General features: G+C 41.0%; 1 protein-coding gene across 2 annotated transcripts in view; it reads right to left on the bottom strand.

Moving 5' to 3' along the window:
* The window catches only part of PPP3CA (protein phosphatase 3 catalytic subunit alpha), a 206,712-nt gene that overhangs the window by 110,316 nt on the left and 69,380 nt on the right, over nucleotides 1–27,016 (bottom strand). Inside the window, exon 2 of one of the 2 annotated variants that reach the window (XM_075709822.1) lies at nucleotides 9,129–9,329. In XM_075709822.1, the coding sequence (XP_075565937.1) occupies nucleotides 9,129–9,329 (201 nt within the window). Of the gene's footprint in view, nucleotides 1–9,128; nucleotides 9,330–27,016 lie in introns of those variants that run through there. The other variant, XM_075709823.1, reaches the window with a different exon arrangement.

The following is a 27,016-nucleotide window of genomic DNA, read 5'->3' as shown; positions in this document are numbered from 1 at the left end:
AATCATGATCTGGTATTATTTCACACACACGCACGCAAAGTGGGGAACATCGGTTTATGCGCGACTGGTAGATTTTTGTTTTGCTGGGCGGGGCCGGGGGGAAGGCAAACATATGCTGGAACTTCCCTCTGCCCCCTTCCAGGTCTTACTCATTTTGGTAGCTCCTCCATCCAAAAGGGGGGAGGAAGGAACGTGGGTGGCTGCGATTTCAGCAGTGATCCCACTGCATTTGCACACCCCTTGCCAATATAAACTACGACCTAAGATTGAGTTAAATTAACCTGAGGCCAGAATCAAAAGGAGGAATAACTAGGCAAAGCTAAGAGAACACAAAAGACAAGAACAAAGGATCTCTTTCTTTCTAATGAGGATTACACAGTGCAAACATCATGGTTATTTTCAAAAAAGAATCCAAGTGTCAAAGACCCAGAACTGCCCAGTTCTAACTCAAGCTGTGCCACTGACTACGTAACGGCAAAGCAAATAAAAAAACCTGATTTACAAGTTTCAGAAAAATCTTTGAGAAGCTACAATAAACACTGCTGCTATGATGTACTGTGTCTTCTTGGAATAGCCCTAGGAGAAGTGCCAACATGCTACGCTGTGCCGTCAGTATTTACATGATGAAGCAGCACCCACCCACTAAATAAAAGATGGTAAGAACAAAGTCCTAAAGACTTAGGTATTTGCAAGCAGTTGTTTTTGTATTTTTGCTGGTGGTTATTTTTTAATCAATGCAATTTCTGTGCTGACTTGAACCCCAGTACATATTTGATCCTCCATTTCACAGCATCAAATTAAGCTCCATACCTGACGGGCATCTCACGTTCCCTTTGGCTTATTTGACTATAATTTTTGCACCAAAGCAAGTTAACTGTAGATGGATTATTTATAAGAACAAGTGAGGTAGTTGTAAAGAATACGGTCCGTAGTATCCACTGTCTTGGCAATAATGATAGATTTAAGCAGCTGCTACTAGAAAACATCAGCTCTGCCAAAATGTCAGATGCTCATGTCTGAAGCAGCTCAATTAAGCTACAAGATGCAATCACTTTGTTCTCCCAGGGATGCAGGCAGGCATATTTCAATCCATATCTGGAACCCACAGAAGCATTTATGGAAAAAACAGATAGAAAAAAATTTGAATACATACAGCCTTACTTCTTCACCTTCTTTCAGAAGTCCCAGTTTTTAAGCCACAAGTGATTTGGTGTATTATGAGTTCTCAATAAAGCATGCAAAATAGCTGGAGCAGTGTCAGTTTTCATCAGCAATCCAATTAAAGGATCCAATCAAGTTCACTTTAGCTGTTCAACAGTATGTTTATACCATAAATTATTTTTAACAGGAGTTAAACATGCACGTTCTCTGTATTTTAATAGCATATTCAACAGTGATATGTAAAGGGAAATAATTGTTGCAACAGCAAACTGCGCTCACGCGTACGTTGAGAAAAGAGTATATCTAACACATTTTAAAAAATTATGGCAAATATTTCTTCATAAAGTCCAATTCATTTATTAAGGCAGAGAACACATCTGCCTTATACCGGCATGTAAAAAGAATTGGACTGTCATTTGTTTTCAAGAAGGACACAAGAGCAGATGGTGCTTTTGGTACTTTCCCTTTCCTCTTCTTCCATGGTTTCAACCTGTTCTGTTGAAATGTCTTATTATTTATGCAAACAAGATCGTGAATTGATATTTAAGAAAGAAACAAGTCAAAGTTTATTTGAAACTAACATTTACCTCACTGCAGCCGAAGTTAATTTTCCTGTAATGAAGGAGAATTAACTGCAGGCAATTTATTCTGAGAGTGAGAATAATTTGCTGAAAAGTGTCCAGTTCTCAGGTGTTACTGGTCCACACAGGGAATGTATACCAGTATAACGCAGAAACTCAAACTGATGTAGTTATACCAGGAACATTTGGGAGTCTCAGGCATTTTAAGGCTAGAATAAACAAAATACCAGCATGTTTTCAGAATGACTAGCAATACAGTTAAAGCAGCTAAAGAAGTTACTTGCAACTGAAAGATACCACTACTTGGCTGAGATACAGAAAAAAGTGTCGTACTGTAACCAGCACCCTGTTTGGAGGGCAGACCCCATGACTTACTTTTGGTATCACAAACAATATTAAAGACACTTTTTAAAGATAACTTTAATGAATGCATTATGGCAAAGAAGGGAAAAGAATAACCCTTCTGTTTAACACTTACCGTCAGAAGCTGCAGACACCTAGACTTCAAGCCAGCATTAAAGCTTTTAGACTTGGGAGTCTGAAGATATCAGCCACTCAAGATGAAATTTTACAATTTGATCATGTAAATGCTTTTTTCATGACACAAAACTAAATATTTTAGTTATAACAGTGGAAATTCAATAGTTTCCTCAACAGTAATCATGGTACATCAGGTTTAGAGTATAAATTAAATTACTTAAGTGTGGAAAGGTTTCCAAAGGTCACTAGAGTTGCCACAGTTCTTCCCACACAGGCTATCCCCAGATGCCTGCAACCTCTCCCCCCCATCAATTTAGAGTTCAAATTGCAAAAACTCTCAGCATGCTCGCTACAATACAAACATTACAGGAAATTCAAGTATTTAAAAGTCGTATTTCCACACTGCTTTGACATTCAACCAAGCCAATGGAATTTTTTACCTAAAGACACTATAATGAAACTGCAAGTGGGCGTATTCCCCCTTAGCATGCACAAGGCAGGTACTTATATACCTACCAGAAATACACACGCGCCCTACCTTACATTATGCGATGCAAGGGGAATAGCAAGGAAGGCTTTGCAAGCAACAGGGATTTCCTTGCATCTACCACACCCATAAACACGGGAGCTGCAAAAACCAGGACTAGTAGAGGAAAACAATATGGCCAAGGAAAAGACCTGCAGAGACTGAGACACTTTCCCTTTCTTTTATAGAAGTTTCTACACTGCAACAATAAGCTTTTGTTCTGTCTTCATCCAGTGCTCACCTATCTTCACATATCAAGCTGCGTGTACCTGGCGTTTCAGAAAGCTCTAAACACAGGATAGCACGGTCAGGGCTTTCTCAATGAAGCATGTGAAGGTTTAGAACAAGAGTATATCTTTGTTTTACCTATTTTCCATTTTTTCTAAATGGGGGACTGACAGATGCTGCCCCCTGTGCCTGCACATGGGCTGGCTAGCGTCACCGGGTCAGAAACCGTTGTCATTGCCACTGCTGGTGCTAGCACCCATGCAAACAGAATTGAGAACATCTGTACGCAGGCAGCTGCCTGGGTAATGCTCATACATTACATAAGTACCATATGCAAAAAAGCACAGATTTATAAAGATGCATATGGCTTAGGCTTTTGTGTTCTTAGTTTACTAGAGAAAACTCTTGTTAATAACAATGAGCAGAGACTAACCAGAAGGAGTGCACGCTGAGTACACAAAATGAGAGCTGTCATGTTACAAGAAGAAACAGAGCACATGTTAATTTTAAAATAGATATCAACAGGGAAAAAAGACTTACCTTAAAAACACCAATACACATCTCACTACCACACATCTCTTACAAGCTTATTCACTTGTGCAGTCATATGTGCAAGAGATACCATGCTATTTTCATTCAGTATCTCTAAATCTAACAATGTCCTCAAGAAACATAATCCAAAAGGTAAAAGCAAAGACACACAATGACAGATACTAGACAAACACACCACTTAGAGTTCTAGGCCTACCCTGTAGTTAAGTATGTCATTTAAGGAGGTATAAACTAAAATCATAGAAAAGTTAAGGTGGGAAGGTCATCTAGCGTAACCTGCTCTGCTCAAAACAGGGCCAACTTCAAAATTAGATCTAGTTGTGAAGCTGGAATTGGCTGCTGTCATCAGCTACTTTGCTGTTGAAATCAAATTCTGCAATATGACCTTTGGGTTCTTGTATTTTAATCCCAGCCCCTCTTGTAAGCTGGTAATTTTTGTAGATGTTGGAAAACAACAATTTATCGTGTTCCAAAAGCACAGGTTTGGTTGCTTTGAAAAGGACTGGTGAACTGAGGCCCATTAATGTCAAGAAATCATACACCTACTAATTAAAGTGAACACCAGAAATGTTGGCAAAAAAAAAGAACTCCATATTTAGGATATGACAGAATTAAAGTTTCAAGTACAACCTCTCTTGCGTATGCATTATGCTACAAATTCCTTGTTTATATGGCCACTTTCTGCTCTTTTCCATGCAGTAGACAGAATGAACCATACTCACACAACTTGCAAGTTGTATTGTCTTCACTAGTGTGAAATATGCTTTAGTTACAAAACTTCTACAAACCTTATTCTGAAGATAGCGTGATTAGCTTGCTTACATACTTTCAACACCAGTCAATATAGCAGTATTTCATCACTTCAAAAGACGTGTGAATTACTGTCTTCAAAACACAGGTGAGCTAAAGGGTCCATTTTACAGACTGGGAGCCAAGCAAGGCAACATTGCCATCAAAGGCTTTACCTAAATTTGGTTTTCTGACATAACACATTCAAAAACCCGAAGAACTTACCATTTTGTAGATAATTCTATAATATACAGAGGTATACACGTATACTCATGCACAGAGAAAGTTACCCATGCACTGAAGTCAAAGGGACACATGCTTGGCATGCAGTTAAGAGTGTTCAGTACTTAAGAACTGCAGATTTTAGATCTGGAAGTGAGGGCCCATAAAACCAAGCAGGTAATTAGTCAATCATCATGCAAAGGGTAGTGTCATTTGCCCAGAATTGCTCTGTATAGTAATGAACCTATATAATAAGGCCACATAAAGCTACCCAGGCAATTCGAAATCTGGCATTCCCAACTGTTCTTTGGAGCGTGACTTCAGTAAATATTACCATCAGGGAGGTTCAGAGATATACTTCCTTAGCCTTCTAGAAAAAAACAATTAGAAATGAGCCAATTTCTCCATGTGTCACTATACTGTTATGAACATAAAACAGGACTGGAAATTCTAAGGCTGCCATAGAGACATCTTTCCTCTGAACACTGAACAGCTGTAGTCTAGTGGGGTAGATCAACCTCATTAAACCCACAAGCTCAAGATGAAGACCACATGCCTCCAAGAGAAGAGGGTACAGATGAAGAAGTTGGGAACAATCCATCTGTGGAAGGTGGCTCCCTGCCCCCTTGCTGTCTGCCCATTGCCTGATGGGTGAAGGCTGGCATGGGCATTCCCCACGGTGCTGCAGGCACCTGGAAAGCATCCTGGTAGCCCAGGGTACCTGGCTCGCTTCTTCCCCACACTGGAAACACAGTGACCCCACAACCCTTCTGCCAGCCCCTCACTGCTGCCAGTCATGAGACAGGTCTGTACTGGTAACTGCTTCTACCACAGCTGTCACTTTGCAGCCAGGCCTTGCCCAGCTAGTCCCAATACCCTGTCAACCTCTTGCTCATCTTCGTGCTTCACCTGCCCAGCCATCCTCTGTCAACCTCTGACTCAGCCTCTTGGCCATTTCCTTGTCTCCCAAGCTTTTCACCTCTATGTCTTCAGGGCAGGTGGCCAGTCTCAACCACCTCCTTGTTGTCTGTTGAACAGCCCCCATCACCACTTTTCATCCCTACTTTCAGCCTTCCCCTCAATACACTCACTTTTTTTGACCCAATTCTCTCCATCCTTCCCAACTCACATTCACAAGTCAAGACAAAGCTGCCGCAACACTTCCCAGATGCAGGAAGAGTCCTGATAGCAGAGGACTTGGAGTCTCTTCTTTGTTCAGGCTCTGTTCAGATTCATACCCAGCAAACAGCAGCCCTGTGTAACAACTGCAGGAATAGCTCACCTTGGTTGTAAGCCAGAACTGCAGCAAACTATGCATGCATGCATGTACATATGTATGTAGCAAACAATGAGAATTTGAGCTAAGGTAGCAATGAATTAATCAGCAATGCTTCAAAAGGCTTATAGCCTTGCCAAATTTGAAAACAAAATGTATTAACTCAAAATGACAATCACAGCTCCCAGCTAACCACAGACACAGAGTAAGTTTTATACATAAATGTAAAACAATGAATTGTGCATTCACGTTAAGCCTCTTTGCATGCCTCCCCCCCATTATACAAATCATCATCTCCTTCAAATCCAGGTCTTCTACGTACCCACTTCATTTCACATGACTTTACTTATAAACAGAACTCTGATATTTTTTCTGAGGACATTTATCTCACCCCTCGTCATGGTTTAATCCCAGTCAGCAACTAAGCACCACACAGCCGCTCACTCACCCTCCCCCCATAGTGGGATGGGGGAGAGAATTGGGGGGGTGAAGTAAAACCTCTGGGTTGAGATAAAATCAGTTTAATAGGACAGCAGAGGAAGACAAAGTAGTAATAATAATAATTATGAAAGAATATACAAAATAAGGGACACACAATGCAATTACTCACCACCTGCTGGCTGATGCCCAGCCAGCCCCCAAGCAGCGATCGCTGCCCCCCAGCCAACCTCCCCAGTTTATATACTGAGCATGACATCATATGGTATGGAATAGCCCTTTGGTCAGTTTGGGTCAGCTGTCCTGGCTGTGCCCCCTCCCAGCTTCTTGTGCACCTGGCAGAGCACGAGAAGCTGAAGAGTCCTTGACTAGTGTAAGCACTGCCTAGCAACAACTAAACCATCAGTGTGTTATCAACATTATTCTCATACTAAATCCTAAACACAGCACTATGCCGGCTACTAGGAAGAAAATTAACTCTATCCCAGCCGAAACCAGGACACCCATTAAAATAAACACAAGAGAAATTTCAAACTGAGGGATGGGTGCACAAGGCTTTAAGAAAAATGTTTAAAAACTTGAAAAGTTTTATCAAGTATACCACTGTACTAATCCACAGTGCTCCTACCTATAAAGTTAAGCTCTTCCACCTCTCTGCTTTTTGATGATCACCAGCTCACTAACCAGCTACAGGGATATTTTTCTAAAAGATGAATGCACCTCCCACAAAGGATGCCATACTAATATTTATGACTGTCACTCTTCAACAAGACTGTGTACCATGTCTAAAATCTAAAATTTATTTTCTTCTCCACTCTATCAGTTGTTTTGTTTGTTCTTCCATAGCTTTGAAAAAAGCTTTCCTCTGCTCCATAGTTATTTGATTGCCTGTATACCTTGCACTTCCACCACATCATTGGTCAATTGATATTCTCTTTATCCAGTCACCTGCTGTCATACTACTCATACAAAGAAAATTGTCAGGCCCACAACAACACGCCTCACAAGCTTTCCCAACCTCCTCCTCACAATTTATTTTTTTTCCTTCTTTTGATGATCACTTTCATAACTCCAGCTTTCATGTTTGTTCATACAGAACATTAGCACTTCTCAGCTACCCCACTAACAAGCATTAGGAGCCCAGCTTTCCTACGCTAGCTTAAAAGAAAGCAGCTACCAGCCACCCTGAAGAATGCTGCAGTATCATAATCACTGCAGGAGAATAATTTCAAAAGCGGGAACAAAGCAAGATGTAGGCTCAACTGAAGAAAGAATCAAAGACTTAAATTATACCAGTGTTATACAATGGGGTAACCTTCAGGAGATTAATCTCCAAAACATAGTTCAGAACAATTCCGATACCTTCAAAAGCATTTAAGAAATAATTTTTAAAGAGAAAAATTCGAAAGAGAACATTAAACATGGACTTATGGAAATCAGTTGGGACACAGCACACCAGACCTGTTCTCCTACAGTCTACATCTCGCAATGGATTTTTTAAAAAAATCACACTCAAAAAAGAGACAAAGGCCACACAAAGGTAGAATTTCTGCATGTCTGCCACTCGGTCATGGACAATGGTATTGCACCTCTACAGCTTCTTCCATTTATCCTGAAGTGCCAATGAAAATGTCTGTAGAACTTTATTCTCAGTCTACTTGGGGGATCTTTTGTCTTATTTCCTTTATTCATCCATGAGCTGCAACATGATTGACATCTTTTCCATCAGAATTGTACAGCAGCATGTCAAGCTAATTATTACGTAAAAGATGATACACATTGCCTCTCCAGGTTAAGCTACAATCCTCTATTTGGACATCATTTTTAAAATGACAAGGTTTAATAATTTGTGCATCATTCTAGTCCAGACACTATGCTTTTCAGTTTCAGAGAACATTTCCTGAAAGCAAAGGTTTTGCTACTTCTGTGTAGTTTTTGGTGAATGCTACCAGTACTGATAATAAAGACTGGTAACCCTTCTCCTGCAGCAGATGAACCTATTTCTTTTAATTTTGTCAGGGCTCTCCAGAAACAAAAGTGACAAAAGGACCTGCCTTCTTAAATCAGGTTTTATGGTTTGGTTTCATCGTTTAAACTGTCTGAAATTAGTTCTCTTTTGCCCCACAGCTAACTTTCTATGCCACAGATTGATTTCTTGCCAAAAGTGCATTCATATCCGATAACAACAACAAAACAGGGGAGGAGGCACACTAAAGCAAGCAAATGCATTCATAAGTTCAGAATGCAGTCGGAGGCAGGAGATAATTAGAGAAGGAAATTCAAAGTATAAAGCATTTCCTGAGGATTAATGAGTGGGTGGTAGTGTTTGATAGTCAAGGGCAGGATGGGTTCTGCAACCAGCACAATTCATTAATCCCCCAGGCAACACAAACTGGGATTCTGCTAATTTTTTTTTCCTTTTTGCTGCACTCACTATTTTCCTTAGCATTTAATTAAAATTTCCATTTACTCTGACACCATTGTTCCTTCAGAGCCCAACGCTGTCTGTATGTCTGAACAGTGCTACTACAGTAAATGACATCTATAAAACTATGGAATTAATACCTGGTGCAAAAGGCCAGATAACTTTTCAAGTTCAAGAAAGTTCTTCTGATCTTCTCCTAAAGACTAAAAATGTTCTCTGCCTTAGAAACAGAAAGGGCTCAGCAGAGGTGATCCTTTCCTCTAATTTACAACCTGCTTGATGGCCTCCATTGTCCTGGTGGTAGCAGACAAAGAGAGAATCAAGTATTGAAGAGAACAAATGATTTTCAAGCTTCCTTTCAGCTCCTTAGGAAGCCACATACAGCAATGCATTACTTAACGTGTCCCAAACCAGCAACCATCCCCTCCATCATCATAACTCCATACTAACCTGTGACTGGTGCATCTATGTCCAGCAAATTTTTCTCCTGGCGGAGAATTGAAGCTCCCTCTGTTATTATTCTCAAAGCAACACTCTCTTCCAGTCTCCCTTCTTTCATAAGGTGTGCCTTTAAGATATCCACACGGGGTTTTCCATCATTATCAAACACTTCCTTAGCTGTGAGCCGGTGACTTGGAGGAAATGGGACAGCTGAATGGAAAAAAACAAAAATATCTGGTCACTTTTTACAGTAAAGCCTCTATTGCTGATAATGACCACATTTCAAAGGACATCTTTGCTGCAAAACAGCATCAACATGAGTTTTCTACTGCCTCTTATAATTTGTGGTTTAACTTGTACATAGATTATCAAAGATACCGTCAGAGTGCATGTATTCTGCAGGCTACATTATTCATGCATGCCAGAACAACTAATTCACGCTTACAAAAAATTGAGAGGAAGATTTAGGCCATATTTACAGGAAGATACATTCAAACAAGCCCTCAAAAAGGCAAGAGAATATCAGGGTAAGAAGGGAATGGAGCTTAAACTGCTCTAGTAGCACTAGAGAACATTGATATAACGCTCCCTTCCATTAAGAGCATAAAGCACAAAAAAGCGCAATATTTAATTTCTGGGCATGGACGTGCCTAGATACACTCCAATTAAAATGCTAAAATCCAAGACAGACCTCTCTCTAGCAACTTGAGGTAGCGGGATGGAAGATGTCTTCCCTGCATAAGTAATAGTTGGCTACGCAAGATACATTCGAAGCCTATCAAAGCACGCCCGAGTGCCAAACAGACCACTCCAGCAAAGGCAGGGCAGGGGACGTATCAGACTGAAGTTGGAAATACATGAATAAATAGGCGGGTTGCCCTAGCAACGCGGCAGCGACTAGCGAGCTGCATGCTGCCGTCAAGTAAGGTCTGAGGTGCACATTAAACTTCAGCTGCTCCCGCTCTGGCTCTCCCGGAGCCAGCTGGAGGGAGACGGCTCGGAGGTGATGCTGTCAGCTGCCAGGATGAGCCTGGAGCGTTATCCCAGCTTAACCCCCTTCCCCTTGCAGGTCAGTCGGGAGTGGCATTAGGCACTGCCTGCCTCGCCAGCCACGGGGTAATTCTGCTGATCCCTGCCACAGCTGCAGGAGGGTCCGGCTGTTGGGCAGCTCCGAGTGGGGAGAGGAGGTGGCTGCAGGGCTGCTCTCAGCTGGCCGCGTCCGCAGCGCAACCCCATCCCTGCCAAAGGGCCTTGTCTCCCATGGAGCGTCTTACTGGCAGCTCTGCTACATTGCGAGACACGAAACCCTAACGCAGCGGATCGATGTACCTGTTAGCTTCAATTTTCTTCTCGCTTCGCAAGCAGCGTACTTCAGAAACGGCCCACAAACCACGCACGTCATTTAAAGCCCAAGCCAAGAACTCTTCACTTACACTACCAGAAGTAACAGAGCAGGTAGTAAAAAAAAATTTCGTTTTGTGCAGCAGTTATTTTCCACAGATATTTTAAACACAAACATCTTCCTCCCCGCCCTCCCCTCCTTTTTGCTGCCCTAGCTCCAGCAGTCCATTCACTGAAGCAGTCCAGTGTGGACTAATGAATGTGTGTCTGCAATACACTGCAGCCCGACTGCTCTCGGACTTAAATGTGGGACAAAAGGGGGAGAAGGTGGACGTTTACGACATCCCTGACACCACAGGGATTCTCCTGAAGCAATGACGCCTACAACCAACAATGAAGTTAAAAGACAGCCTTCAGCTCTGGAAAGCCCCTGCCACAGATCTGTGATGATGATCTCACTCAGTTGACAAGAACTCCTAGACTGCTTTAAATTAGTTTGTTTTGAATGGTACTTCTATGATAAGAGGTAGGCTGTTAAGGACCAAAACTTCACCCCGCTTTCTGCAGCTACTGCAGTTAAGCCTATCCCATGACACTCACAAAAATGAGGTTACGTGCTTTGTCCATCTTTCACATATATCTGCAGCAGACCCTCAAAAGCAAGACAGCTATATATGAGAGCTATAAACAATTCATTATGCAACACAGAGAAAGAATAATCATTGCAAGAAGAAGGAAGGTGAATGAGAACTTAGCAGTTCTTCAAGCCTCCATTCTCCTTCTGAAAAAACAAACAAACAAAAAAACCCCAAAACAACAAAAAAAACCCCAAGCCCCAAACCCAAAAGCCCAGAAGGCTAGCTAGTCCTAATGATCCTGCATTTCCTGCATGGAGGAAGGCGGCGAGGGAAAAGTTGTTATCTCCAATCAGTTTGGCCAGAAGCAGCATGTACCATTAGCTTGCATTCCTTTGCAAGACAACCACCTCTGCTCTTCCTCAAAGGTATCATGGTGTAAAAACCTATGCAACATACTATTACTTTGATGTAACTACCATATATGCATGTATGGTGAAAGGAGATTTTTACGTTTGTAAAGATAAACAGACAAGCAAGCAAGCAAAAACTATGAAAAGTTACCTACTGATTAAGAGAAAAATATGGCATACACTGCAGCACTGTAAGAGCTCTGCAGGCAGATTTCTAACAAACATGTACCAGTGGCTAATTAAAGAAAAAAGATACTGTTCCAACAGCAGATGATTAATGATTAATTAGCAAAAACATGAGCGACTGAATAGAGCACAAATTGCATCTTCCATTATGAGAATATTAATTTTGTATGTACGCATACACAGAGCTTCCACAGAAGAACAATGTAAGAAATGGTCATGTTCATGGGGAAGTCAGTTAAACATTGTTCTTTACTGGTACCACCTACAAATGCCTGGATCAACCAAAATCCTTTAAATGTTTGTTATATTTATAAATTTCCATTGCTTTATATATAGGAACATTACCATCTGAATACACAGGTGTCCATCAGCTTCTCCATACCTGCTTTCTTTTTCTGCTTTTTTTTAAACCTATGCTATTTAAGTGTTCAAAAAACGGGTAGATGTGGCACTTCGGGACATGGTTTAGTCTAGTCTACCCTTGATTGGCTTAGAGTAGACTTGGTAGTGTAGGTTAATGGTTGGACTGGATGATCTTAAAGGTCTTTTCCAACCTAAACGATTCTATGATTCTATGAGTGCTTGCAACAAATAACTCTTTCTCTCCCTTTTTTTTTTTTTTTTCTTTCATCTTTGCTTTCATCTGAAATAAAACTGAGAGCCTCATCAGACAGCAGCTGTGCACACAGCAGGCAGAACAGGCAAGAGCATGGAGCTGGGAGAGGAGCCCACCAGGGAGAGGCAGGAGGAGGAAAGAGCGCCAGGGTGGAACTGCCAGCACCGAGCTCCTCACCACGGCACAGGCTCAGGGGATGCTTTTCTAAGAAGAGGTGGGAATCTGTATTAAGCAGAGGCCTGAAAAAAGGGAGAGGTGATAAAATTTGCGTGTACATACCAGATGTGTTTTTAGGAAGTTTAGCGCCAAATCCCACTACAAGACCACCGCACAAGAAAGTCATGCCCACTTATCCATACTCTGTAAAACTTAAAACCTGGACTGGTCTCCACCCCCATTTACATTTATTTCTTTGCACTGGCATTAAAAAAACCCAAACAACCAAACAACTATTCACCATGTGAAATACTACCCTGGTGGTTTGGTAATAAAACACAGACCACAACAAAAAGCAAAGAAACAAAGTTTTGAACCCTTTAACTCAGCCTGTCAAGTAGCATCCTCCTGAGATCTAAAAACACAAGAAAATACTCTTTAACCACTTACTGGTTTGGTTTTTTTTGTTTTTCCTTGTGCTATCAGGTCTCTTGAGCATGTTCCAGCAAATGGAGAAAAAGATCAAGCTGCTATTTTAACTGTTCTTGCAGGCTCCTGCAAAACCCATCTTACCGATAACACAGCCACTGCAAAGGTCAGACACATCGTTACTGTTTCTCTCAAATACTAAGCAGCCTCTCTAGAACAAATAAATAAACCATAAAGAGCTGTGCTTAATTAGAGTGGACCATGTGTGCACACATAAATAAAATACAAGCATGCGGCAAAGCAAGCATTATTTTGTTTATCTATTATTCATTTAAAAATGAAGCTGCACACTAAATTAATACTCTCAGAGGAGGCTGCCCATAAGAAAAACTATCTTTCATCAATATTCAACTTCCTTGCAAATTACATCCCTCCGTAATGCTTGTCCTGTAATTTCATATAACTTATGCTGTATGTCTGTATGTAATTATGTTTATAGCACACCATGCTTTTATGAAAAATAAATGCTTTCCTCTTCATCTGTAGGGAAAACACACCAATAACTATCATCATCTCAATAACCCAATGCATTGCATTTGTCTGATGGCAATTTGCAATTCTGCATTTTGAGAAACATTTGCACTACAGCAGTGGCTAGAGCACAAGTTATTAAACAGGTCGACACTTACTCTACACATGCAGAAAAAGTCAGGTCACTCTGCAGCTTTATTTTTTTTTTTACATCTACTTATTCATAATCTTCAGACTCAGGATACGTAATACTTTTCCCGTCTCTCAAATGCCAACAAAACTGTACTTTCGAAAGCCAGGAACATTTTTAATAGCCAACTAACACTTTTTGCAGGCTGACTTTGAAAATCTACCCCCATTTTACAATGCGGTTCAATACTTGGCATATTCTTAGGCATTCCTGTTGAACAATAACAACATCCGTACTGGAGCATTTACTATTTAATCAGAGTTCTGCATTTCTGTACCATGCTGTGTCTGACCAAAGCTATGGTCCGGTATATAAAGAAGCAGCCACAGATCAATTTTTTGACCTAATGGCAATAGTTTAACACTACATAATTCTGAGCATGTTCCTGTCCAGTTGCCTACAAATTTCTAGCTTACAGGGTTACTATGAACCAAAAGGGAAAGAATGATGAATTTTTTTTTTTTCCCCCGAGAACACTACTTACTGCAGGTGACAGACAGGAACAAGAGGATGCGTCACTGCCATCCACAGCTGCTAAGGGGAACAGAGCGAAACCTCCCAGGCAGCACAGGGCTCAAAGCGGCAGGAAAGGGAAAGGGCGCTGCCAAAAATGCTTGGCCATGCAGGACATGAAGTTCTCACGTGACAAGCATCCCCTTCCACAGACTTCCTCAGGTGGCACGTGGACGATGCTTTCATCTCCATGCACAAGTTATCTGGTGACAGATTCACCATTCAAACACATTGGATTACTGGGATCTTTTTTTAACCTACACCTTTTTTTCTTAGCGGGTATCTTTTAGGAGTATATAGAAGTGTGAGTTATTTAGAAGACAAAATTTCTTTTCAATATAAAAAAATTGTACTATAGCATTCAGAATGTGCGCAATTTCTTACTAGTTTTTTGTCCACTTGAATTTCAGACAGTAAAATATGTTTCTACCTGGTAAAAAAAAAAAAAAACCAACTATTTATATGACAGTGTAAGACTCAAACAAAATTTTTTCTCAGTGTAACTCATATTCTTTTATTTTCTAACAAAACCTATCAGGTTTCATTTTACATTAGCTAATTTCAGTAAGAGTAGGCACACGCAATGTAAAGCCTGCCTGGTAGCTATTCCCGATTTGGAAACATCACTGGAATTAGCAACTCCTTTCTAAAAGATCAAACTTCCATGTGCCATTTTAAGACATTATGTATTTAGTATTAAAAAAAGAAATAGTCCTCAAATCTGCTTACCAGATTTTCACTGAACAATTTGACAAAACTCAATAATTGCTGATACGGTTAAAGTGTTGGAAATTAAAATCTGAAAAATAAATCTACAGTATAAAAAAAATAAGAAACTAGGAGGATTCCTATAGAAATTTAGCATTAATTTTTCCCCATGGCCAAAAAGTTCTTGCAGTGTAATCAGAAGTGCTCAACACAGCTGTATTGGTTTAAAGATGTAATTAAATCAACGTCACTCCGGAACAAGGTATGTTGCCTCACAGAAAGCTTAGGGTTACACTGGGTGAGCTAGTTAATACTGCATAAAGAAACAGTCCATCCAAAAGAAGGTGCTGTTGCATTAAGTCACCTTAGAGTAACAGCACCTGTAAACCAAACCGGGAACAGACAAGAGGGTCATTCCTCAACTAAGCCCACATATACCATATTTAGAGAGAAAATAGAAAGAAAAGAGTTCCTTTGACAGGTATCTCAGCTGCCAGCATGGAAAACAGGCCACCTGAGAAGAGGCAGTAACACCTGTGACCCAGAAATAATCATTATCAATAGACTTGGCAGTCAGTTGTGGTAAAAACGATCAGTATTTACCCAAGGTCACTGACTCCTCTTCATAGAATCATAGAATCATTTAGGTTGGAAAAGACCTTTAAGATCATCAAGTCTAACCATTAACCTAACACTACCAAGTCCACCACTAAACCAATTAAGGGTAGAGTAATAACTAATTTCAGGTTTCCTGGCTTGGTGGCTGGATTATTCTTTAATGAAAGTAAAACTAGAATAGAATCATTAAGGTTGGAAAGGATCTCTAAGATCCTCAGTCCAACCGTCAACCCAACACCACCATGCCTACTAAACCATGTCCCACAGTGACACGTCTACATGTTTTTTGAACACCTCCAGGGATGGTGACTCCACCACCTCTCTGGGCAGCCTGTTCCAATGCTTGACCACTCTTTCAGTAAACAAATTTCTGAAATGTAACATGTCAGGAGGAACATTTTTCTCAAAGAACAGTTGGGGGCAATAAAACCCACCACAACAGAGCTGCTTAATTGCTGTTGAAGTAATTAGCCAATTCCAGTCCCTGGTGTCATCACCAGAAGGTACTTCAGGTTGGCAAGGAAACTGCTTCACAGAAGACTGAGATGAGCCTTGCTAGCATCATTTCTTGATGTATGAAGGCTCGAAATAAAAAAAAAATAAACAAGAAAATAACAAAGACACTTCCTCAAATATCCCAGCTCTGATGATTATTTTTAATATCTTCCAACATTTCAATCATAACTGGAGAACACAACGGCAAAGACAGAACTGCCTCAGAGAAGCTTGTCTAACTTTGGACAGAGGCTGTGCTGGAAGGTGTGTGTAAGAGGAAGGGCTATGTCAGTCATGTAGTGTCCCCAACATAGTGCCAAGTTGTTTCCAGATGCTAAGGCACTTGATGTGGCCTTCTATTCAGTACGCTTCACCCTTTCACTCCTTATGTGAAATGCCACACCTGAAGTGAAGAGAAATATGGAGGAAAATAATAGACTAGACTCGAATAGATTATTTCAGTTGCAAGGGACCTACAACGATCATCTAGTCCAACTGCTTGACCACTTCAGGGCTGACCAAAAGTTAAAGCATGTTGTTAAGGGCATTGTCCAAATGCCTCTTAAACACTGACAGGCTTGGGGCATCGACCACCTCTCTAGGAAGCCTGTTCCAGTGTTTGACTACCCTCTCGGTAAAGAAATGCTTCCTAATGTCCAGCCTAAGCCTCCCCTGGCGCAGCTTTGAACCATTCCCACACGTCCTGTCACTGGACACCAGGGAGAAGAGATCAGCACCTCCCTCTGCACTTCCCCTCCTCAGGAAGCTGTCGAGAGCCATGAGGTTGCCCCTCAGCCTCCTTTTCTCCAAACTAGACAAGCCCAAAGTCCTCGGCCGCTCCTTTCACCAGCTTTGTCGCCCTCCTCTGGATGCATTCAAGGACCTCAGCATCCTCCTCAAATTCTGGGGCCCAGAACTGCACACAATATTCAAAAGGTAAGGCTGCACCAACACTGAATACAGCGGGACAATCACCTCTTCTGACCGGCTGGTTATGCTGTGTTTGATGCACCCCAGGATGGGGTTTGCCCTCTTGGCTGCCAGGGCACACCGCTGCCTCATGCTGAGCCTGCTGTCAACCAGCACCCCCAGATCCCTTTCTGTAGGGCCACTCTCCAGCCACTCCTCTCCCAATTTATACTTGTGCCCAACTGGTTACTCCGTCCGAGGTGCAGAATCTGGCATTTGGGCTTGTTAAATTTCATACCATTAATCATAGCCCAATGCTCCAATCTATCTAGATCCCTCTGCAAGGCCCCCTGTCCCTCAAGACAGTCAACAGCATCACCCAGTTTGGTATCATCAGCAAACCTGCCAATGGTGCATTCCATTCCTGCATTCAGATCGTTGATAAATATATTGAAGAGAACTGGCCCTAGGACTGAACCCTGAGGAGCACCACCGCTGGTGACCAGTTGCCAGCCAGAGGTAGCCCCATTCACTATGCCCCTTTGAGCTCTGCCCTTCAGCCAGCTCTTCACCCAGCGCACTATAAACCCGCTCATTCCACAGTTGGACAACCTTGTCCAGAAGGATGCTGTGAGGGACACAGACAACCCATTCGAGCGGGCCGCAAGCAGTCCTCACATAGCATAAATCTGTGATACCTATGGGAAGAAAAGTCTTGACACAAGACACTTTTGCAGGATTTGAGCCTCAAACTTGCAAAAGAAAGATTTAAGTCTCACCCCTCTGTAGCACCCTGCTACTTCACAGGAGAAGGCTGCATCCGACTGGCCGCAAAGCAGGGACCGCACGTTGCGCCGGCAGCGATTTCGTTACCTCTCAATGATGCGGATACGTTTTTGACAGGATAATCTTGTCTCGACCGCCTCCCTCATTTCAATGGGCACACAGGGACCTTTTTGCAGAGAGGAACGGCACCAAAAGTCACCATTAACTTGGAACCACAGAACTGGACTGAAATCCTGTCATTTCTGTCGAATTATCCCTCTGAGGCAAGGGAGTATTTCAGCGTCCTCAAATCTGAATTCCTAAAGGTGTCTTTGCAACAAAGTTACCCGTTCTCAGAGGATTAGAAGTCACAGTACTACCACTTCACACCACTTCAGGAATTGGTACAGTCTTTTCATTAAATTACCAGCCTTCTCCAGAATATAAAGTACCTAACAATAAGAAAAGTATACAACACCACTTTTCTTCAACTCTTTAAAAGAACGTAATCGATCTCCTCATAAACTCAGGTCAAATTCTACTTGACAAGAACAACCATAAGTAGCTATGCCACCTTAAGCCACCACATGCACACACACAAAATCCATTAAAAAACCCAAACAAACACACAGAATGTAGTTTTTGATGTTCTTTCTATTCACCACAGGAAACCTTAAAAACCCTAAAGAAGAATTCACATAAAGGAGTTCTTCAAAAGGGTTAGAGCAGCGACACGTTATTCTTACCCTGGGCTCAAATGAAGAGTAATAAAACACACAAAGGATAAACACACAAGATTCCCTTGGTGGTTTGATTTTCACCTGGTGAACTGATTGACACATACCCATCCCAACTGCTCTGAACACTTTTATAATAAATTAAAGCATTGATATCAGTTAACACACATAAATCTGGATTACCATAAGCAGCCAAATCTAACTCTAATCTTCAATTGTTACTAAACAATTGGCAATAAAAATGTATTTTAGTTTCTCAAAAAAATCTGAAAAAAATAATGATATCAAAACTTTTACAGAAGAACATTTACAGGCAACAGATACATCAGAAAGCACACCCTGAGAACCTAGGAAGAGGTATAGGTTGAAAAGCGGAAGGGAAGGAGGTACACTTTAAAAGAGTTGCCTGAAAGAAAAGTCTCAGAATTCAAAGAAACAGGTCTATTTGAAATATCACATTGTAGGGTATGTGGTCATTTACTAACAGCATTCCCAGAGAATCTTTTGGCCAGCTACTGGAACAAGCAAACAAATCCTACCAGTCTTATAGAGCACAAAGCAACGTGAATCCCTACAAAATATTACAAAAAATATATCCTTTCCCTGTGTTCGAGATCATACACAAGTATCGTTGACATTTATTATCCCCTCCTGTCCACAGTTTATTGATAAAAAACCAACTACAAAATAAAATAGAGAGGAAAGATTCAGTTTAACAGGAAACATTCCCAGTTAGGACCAACACATACAGTTAAAACTGGAAAATGTGATCGTAGCTTCCTGGACTCATCAGCAAAGTTTGTTTTTCTACTTTGCGTGTTACACCCAAGTTTTTCCATAGGCCTCCAACTGCATACTGTTGAGTTTTGTTTTTATTAGCTTTTGGAACAGAGAACAATAATTATCCAGAGTTTAAATTCCTTTATAGGAACAATTCATTTGGAGAAAACAAAGTCAGGGGAAAGAAACCTTGTAACAATGGAAAATACCAAAGGTCTTCCAAGACTTAGATAAGGAATCAGGCGCACTCCTCCATCCCTCAAAACACTTGGGTGATGGATAATTTCTTTTCTACTGTAAGAATTCACTATTGTTCCTAATTGGAAGCAATAAAGAAGTGATCACATGTGAAATTATTTCAATCTATGGGTAAAAAAAAATAACCGATTCTAGGACCTGAATAACCTTTGGGTTTCAATAGGGATTTATGGCACCATTTTCTTCTGACTTTCTGGTTCAACCTGCTTCATTTAGCCAACACAAACAAATTACAGTCTCTTAAGTGGCAACGTAGCTAGAAGGAGCACTGCAGACCATTCCTCACCTAGAAACTGAAGTCTTAGTTAAGACCCTCTCACACCTTTTGAGCATAACAGGGTACCATTACCAAGTTTGGTCAGAGGTCAGCTTAGCTTTGAGGTGTACCTCAAAGTCTCCAGTGACATGCAAAAGGGCAGAAAAGCAAACATCCTTTCCTTTCCAAAGCTGCTCCATCAGGACAAGGTTTAAATACAATGAAGATTTAGCTTCCAAAAATTGACCACCGTGCAGAGTCTGGCATTAGTCACACAAATTTGTGAAAAATCGTCCTAGAAGGGGAAATGAGTTGGTGCAGGCAAAGCAACCTTTATTTGCAGATATTCTGTTTTCTAACACTGCTTAAATGTTACATTACAGAAGTTGCTCTGCTTAAATGTCAGTCTGCAGAAGTTGCTTCCTGGAACAAGCAACACCAGCTCACCTCTTGCTGCCACAAGAAACTCAAGAAGCTATGGGCAGAGTAAATGGAAATTCCTGCTAGCATTACAAAGTAATCCTTTAAAAAAAAAAAAAAAAAAAATCTTGCATTTCAAATTTAGGCCATTTTGGCATCTAGCAATTGACACCTTGCCCAAAGAGCCTGCAGCCTACAGGACAAAGATAAGGGGATAGGGACGCTAACAGAGCTCAGTACTTTACTGCCTGCATCTTCCAGGCTCTAAGCTGCTAATGGCGACCAAAGGACTTGCAAGTAGCATCTTTGAATCCTCTAAGTTTTAGTTTATTTAATTAAAAAAAACCCCAACAACAAACCTTGAGGAAAGCAAACAAATAAAAACCCCAAACACCTTACCTAAGCCAATAAATATCAGGATGTGAAGAACATTTAAAACATTAATGTCTGAACTATTCCAGGTGAACCAAATAAAAAAATCATGCTGATCTGTAAACGTTAACCTGGCTTATTATTTTGCTGGTCATGAGATATGCAGCAAGTAGCAGATCTACACCAGCACTTCATAAATCAGTCAGACAAGGCCAAAGCTGTAAAAATTAAAGAGTAAAGCCTTACAAATATAAATAAGTGTATGGAGTAAGTGCAGCAGGAGCCAGATTAACCTTAAAAATAGTTAGAAACAGCAGTTGATGGGTGATTTTTTTTGTTTTAATTTTTTTTTTTTTTTTACTCCCAAAAGGCTTTGCTTGTTTTAGTAGCATTTTTGCCTTTGACAGAAGTTTTAAATCAGCATACTTCTGCACAAGTGATTCCATACTGACTCATACTGGTTTATGCTGTATGAGGAACTGGCCAAGCTCTACACATATTAGTGTGAAAACCATCATTTCAGAATTACACTAAAACTGAATTCTGCTTGTTCAGCCATAATCAATAGACAGGAAACATGGGATAGGCATAAAGAAATGCACCTTATTAGAAAACTAATTTGTGCCAGGTTACACCTATCACTGATCCAATAATGACCCTTTCTTGTTTACGGGTCAGGTCATATACCTGGAAAAACAGCAAAGCAAAAAGTCATTTTTTATATTTTTTTTCCTCTGCAGTTAGTTAACAGCTAGATACCAACAGTCTTCACAGCATGGTTTGGCTTTGTCTAGATTAGGATTTAGGGACATACACATCACGTTACACAAAGTCATATTAAAAAAACCCAAAACACCCACAGTCTTTACTAAATACCCAAAGACAGTTGAAATGACTGGCTTCTCCTGGAACTGAACCTTAAATCAACTCAGCACATGCTCAGCACAATTTGTTTCGTCTTGCCTGATACCAGAGATACTGCTTGCCAGTTCAAACTAATACCCCAGTTCAAACTAGAACATTTAATAGGGAAATTCAGCTCTTCATTTTCAGAAAGGGCACGAGCAGAAGGCAAAGGGTACGTAAGCCCTCCATGGGCCCTATAAGTGACGGTGCCTTTCGCTCCCGATGAAAAGAATTGAAACTCTTCCAGTACATTGTATGAACTGATTCCCAACAACTTGTTCTTCTTCCAACACACTCAGAGAACTAATTTTCTTGTGATGTTATTACAGTTTGCATAGATCAACGTTAAAGATTATGGACCACATTCACCACCGCGCTATGCTGCTGTAATGCCATTAAACAAATGTTCTTTCTAATCCAGCATTAACGGATCACACTGGGAGCTTTGAAATGGGGTGCAGCCTGCTCTCGATGTCTAAATAAAACTTACCAAACCAAACCCAGTGACACTGGCATTAATCTGAAGTAATGTGGCTGTGAATCAGCCGTGGTTTTTTGGTTTTTTTGGTTTTTTTTTTTTGTTTTGTTTTCATGGCTCGCCACTACCGGCACTTACACCACGGAGCGTCAGCATGGAAATTCTGCCTTGGACTCATCTCCAAAGCATATTTATTTCCACCAACTAAAAGCTGGACTGCTGTCGAAAGTTGTTTTTATTTTAAAAATGACACATGCAGAACTGTAAAACAAAAATTTAAAAAATTTAAAAGGCAAGTTTTTGTTGATTGGACCATTATGTACTTTAATAGGCTTTTTTTTTTTTTTTTTGAACTGTTGTTCTGGATTTTATCTGGGTATACGTGGCAGCAATAGAGTTTCAAAGCCCTCAGTATAAGCTTCTAGTCCTCTATTTAAAAGGATATTTAATCCAAATCCTCCTTTTATTTATTAAAGATGCTTTTATATTTTTTTGTAGACCATACCTTCCCTCAAATCTCAATTGCTGCGTAATAAATGTGTTGGATAAAAATAAATCTGTCTAAACTTACCATTTTGCGGATACTCTCTGAAGCATCCTGTTCTTAAGCAGAACATTGGAGTTTAAAAAAGCAGCTTTACGAGGCTATGAGAGAATCTGAGACCTGTGCTTTATTCCCAGGTCTGCTGTGTGCAAGCAATTTAATCTTCACTTGCTGATGATTACACCCACAAAGAGACCTCAGCACTGGAGCATTCAGTTGTGTCATCTATCGGCATGTGTTGGGCATGGTGGCTCTAGGAGGGATGCCTGCCTGGAGACCAGCACAGCACAACAGGACTTCCAGCACCCTTTCCAAAAAAGCCAGCAAACAAGCACATACCAGAAACAAAGCAAGAAGAGAGGACTCTTTCATCTGCTAACGACAAGGTGGAGGGAGGCCCTTTCGGTCACACCTGAGGTCTCAAATCCCTTAACGCAGAACGGGTCACTTATTTCAAACCAAGATCAAAAGAGATTTCAATCAGCCAGAGCTCACTTCACTCAGTGAACTGCTATGGCTAAGGGGCCTTAGCTCAACACCACCTCCTCTGCTCTCGGTGAACATCTCAGCTATAGACCTGTCCAGGCTGAGGTTTGGGGGTCCTCTCCCCTACCCTGACCAAGCCCAAAATACTTCTCCAAAAATGACTTAAAAGCCCTAGATCAGATGGGAGGAGAGGAAATGTGATGCTGCACCCTACGCAGATGCGGACACCAGGCAGTGGGGAAACTAAACTCATGCCTTCTGCTCCAAAGACCGCTTCCACATTTGACATTTGGTGGTCACTGGGCATAAAAAATGGCCTCATCTGTCCTAGGGTCAGGAATTTTGACAGCAGCATTCCTCTCCTGCATGAGCAACTTTTCTCTGGTCCTAAGTAGTCTGAACATTTTTTCATGCTAAGCAGTTAAGTTTTCAAGAGAAGCTGAGGAAATTCTCTTTTCCTCCAGGAAGAAGTAATAGAATGTTAGTGCACCTTCCCAGAAGGTGAGAAATTTTACTCCTCCTTGAACTGAAAAGTTTTAGTTAGCCTGGGATGCAGCTATGGCTACAAGATGAAGGGGGGAGAAGAATGGAGGGACAACTGTGCAAGTTATTGCCGCAGCATGGCAAGATTGCAGTGTGCATACATTTATAGAAGCTATTATTAATAATGAATGTTAGGACAAATAAAATTAAGATGTTTTCCACATAAGGAACAGTAAAAACCAAAAGTGGCAAACAGGATTCAAGTGCTCTAGCAAAGATCTCAAGACAGGTTTTCTCTAAGATTTCTGCTTATACATGAAAGTAAGCACCACTAGCCAGAGGAGAACCCACAGGTGCTATTTCTCATGGAAATATAAAAACAGATCCATTCACCAATGGACTGCAAATGATAAAACTAGCCTACACCTTTTCACTAGTTCTTAATCTCTCAAGACCATTTGCTCACTCTATTACCAAGAGAGGAGCTTATCTGTAAGTTTCATCAGAATTTTTTGATTAAATGACCTTAGCAAGAAACAGGAATTTATCTATCTGAAATATCATTATACTGACATTCCTGATCTAACTAATATATAGCTGGCCTACTACATTATTACCATAATGAAGCAAAGCAGCACAGGGCAAAGCAGGACCTAGAGAAGGAAGCCACAATCCCAACCTAGCACCGAGAAGCCATCCAGCACATACAACCCATGGATGTGCCGGTTGTTTTTTCTCTCAGAGAGTGCTGCGCTGTTTTGTTAGATGCATTACTTCATTTCTGCGTATCATCTTGACTCAACGAAAACAACTCTGACTTAAGTAGAACAGGGGGTTGTTAATGCTTTTATTCAAATGTCCAGGGCTTAGTTCCTGCTACTTGTAAATGAATGAAGCATCTTTCCAAGACTGCAGTTACCTCGTACACTGAACAACAGGTTTGCATGAAGCATATAATAAAGACCCACAGATAAAAGGCACACTTCACAACTTAAATGAGGGAACACAAGGTGGCATGAGGCCAGAGAATTCTTGCTTCATGTAGATCTCCCCACTGGTGCAAGAGAGGCAGCAGGAAGGTCAGAGAAGCTCAGGGGGAAAGAAAACGTCAGTCTGAACAAGCAGTGGGAAAACAAGCAGGAAAAAAAAAACGTACAGAAAAGAGTTTGGGTGCTCAACACCTCCTGAAACAGATCTGTAAGCACACACAGAAGACTTTCTCCTGTTTGATTCGACTCTTTTATATTTGTATGTACTCATGCAGTTTTAATAAAGCCTTGGGAATCAATGATCAACAAAATTACCCCTCACACACTTTTTATTTCTCCTGCACAAACCAATCTCCAAAGACCTCTGGTGTATAGCTGGCCTTTAAAATCAAATGGGGTAAAAATACCAACATAAAACCTGGTAATTCCCAAGGCATCCAAAATTAAGAAATATGTAGGTTTTGGAATTGTCCTTTCTTTCACCCCGTTTTAAACACAAACTTCTGATGTACCGCATATTCAAAACCCCCAGCACGGCCTCACTGCATTGGAAGGTCAACCTGTGATTTGGTAATACACGTGCAGCAAAACCTTTGAGGCGACGCTGCGTGCTGACTAACGCCCTGATGCAAACCCAACGAGGCTGGGTGAAAACATCACAGAAGGAGCAAACTATTTGCTACCTCTCTCAGCTGAGCCTCCAGTGGGGGTCCTGCAGACGCCCAATATCTACTTGCAAGACAAGCACTTCAAACTGTCTCTGTCAAGGCTTGCTATGGTTCTCTCTTTGGTAAGAGGATGAACGCCTTTGCAAAGTGGGTTGTTGTTCAGAGAAAGGGCAAAGCTTGCCCAGTTTTGACCATATGCGAGAATGACATTGAAAAAGGGTACATAAGATCATTAACTGCAAGATGGAGTCGAAATATATGCCTTACTGACCTGAAAGGTACATGAAGATTTGCATAGCCTGTACGTCATTACCACTTCTCTGGATATGCTATGACCAAGGCAACAATTACTACAGGGAACAGTGTAAACAAAAGGAAGCATGTTTAAAATACACAGAGGTAACCCACACTGAGCAGTTTGCCCCACAGATTTTCAAAATCAAGAGGTTTTGGGCTTTTTGTTTTGTTTTTTTTTTTTTTAAATACCTTCAGCTTTGCACAATTAAAAATACTTGCAAAAATCACAATCATTATGCTTCTTGAAGTCATTTTTAACTTCTCTTACCCTGCACCATCTGCAGTAAATGCAGAAGTACCTGCAAGGCAGACAGAGATTGCACCCAGACATGAAGTATTTCTAATACTGTTGTGGTTTAGCCCCAGCCAGCAACTCAGCACCACGCAGCCGCTCACTCACTCCCCCTACCCCGATGGGATGGGGGAGAGAATTGGAGGAGTAAGAGTGAGAAACACTCCTGGGTTGAGATAAGAACAGTTTAATAATTGAAATAAAATAAAGTAAAATAATAATAATAATAACAACAATATAAGAATAATAACAATAATAATATACAAAGCAAGTGATGCACAATGCAATTGCTCACCACCCGCCGACCAATACCCAGACAGTTCCCGAGCAGCGATCCCTGCTCCCCGGCCAACTCCCCCCAGTTTATATACCGAGCATGACGTCATATGGTATGGAATAGCCCTTTGGGCAGTTTGGATCAACTGTTCTGGCTGTGCCCCCTCCCAGTTTCTTGTGTACCTGGCAGAACATGGGAAGCTGAAAAGTCCTTGACTAGCGTAAGCAGTACTTAGCAACAACTAAAAACATCAGCATGTTATCAACATTCTTCTCCTACTAAATCCAAAACACAGCACTATGTCTGCTACTGGGAAGAAAATTAACTCTATTCCAGCCGAAACCAGGACAAATACCTATTGGGCACAATTATTCTAAACAAAACACACTGATATGTTTTGTATTTAACAGACAATCCACTGAGGAAATAATGTACACCACAGTGGTATCAGAACATATTGCTGACGCCCTTGTTACTCTTACATGTTTAATAGTAAAGGAGTGAATTACAATTACAGAAATTGTAATTAAGTTATATACCCTTGTGCCAGTGTTTGCGTGCGTGTTCATACACACAAGTAAAACCTATACAGATTACAGGTTTTTATCTATTAAAGCTATACAGAACTAGAGAGAAGTACCAAAGGCTGTACCGACTTCTATTTCCTTCTCACAAAAAAAAAAAAAAACCAAACAAAAAAAAAACCAAACCCACATCACACACAGCTGAGAAATTAAAAATGCTTCTCCAGGTTTGGTGAAGGAAACATTACGTTGTGCAGATGTGAACAATCGGTCACTTCTGAGAGTGCCGCCCTAAGAAATTAAACCAATTTTCTAAAAGTTTCAGGGAAGTATACGTCTTAAAGTCTCACCACCTCAAATGAGAGATTCCAGCTGAATGCAGAGTAATAGACACTAATCCACACACTCCCACAAGCCTCAAGGATCGCATCTAGCAAACACACCGAATAGCTGCAAGGCTTCTAAACTCTACTAAGTCTCAATCAATACAAATTCAAGCACAAACACCCAAAAGCACATTACCACCAGAAATATCCATTCCGTACCTCCATTTTGAGGGAATGGATAAGAAGAAATTCATCGTGGGACTGTGAGTACCCCAGGCAATTTGGATCCTTCAGATCCTCCTAAAACAATGTGTATTACACCCAAAGTGCACACCGAAAGAAACTCCTCAGTACAGACT

Source organism: Pelecanus crispus, chromosome 4 (genome assembly GCF_030463565.1).
Source record: "Pelecanus crispus isolate bPelCri1 chromosome 4, bPelCri1.pri, whole genome shotgun sequence".
NCBI classification, from domain to species: Eukaryota; Metazoa; Chordata; class Aves; order Pelecaniformes; family Pelecanidae; genus Pelecanus; species Pelecanus crispus.
This window is presented reverse-complemented; position numbering and strand designations above follow the sequence as displayed.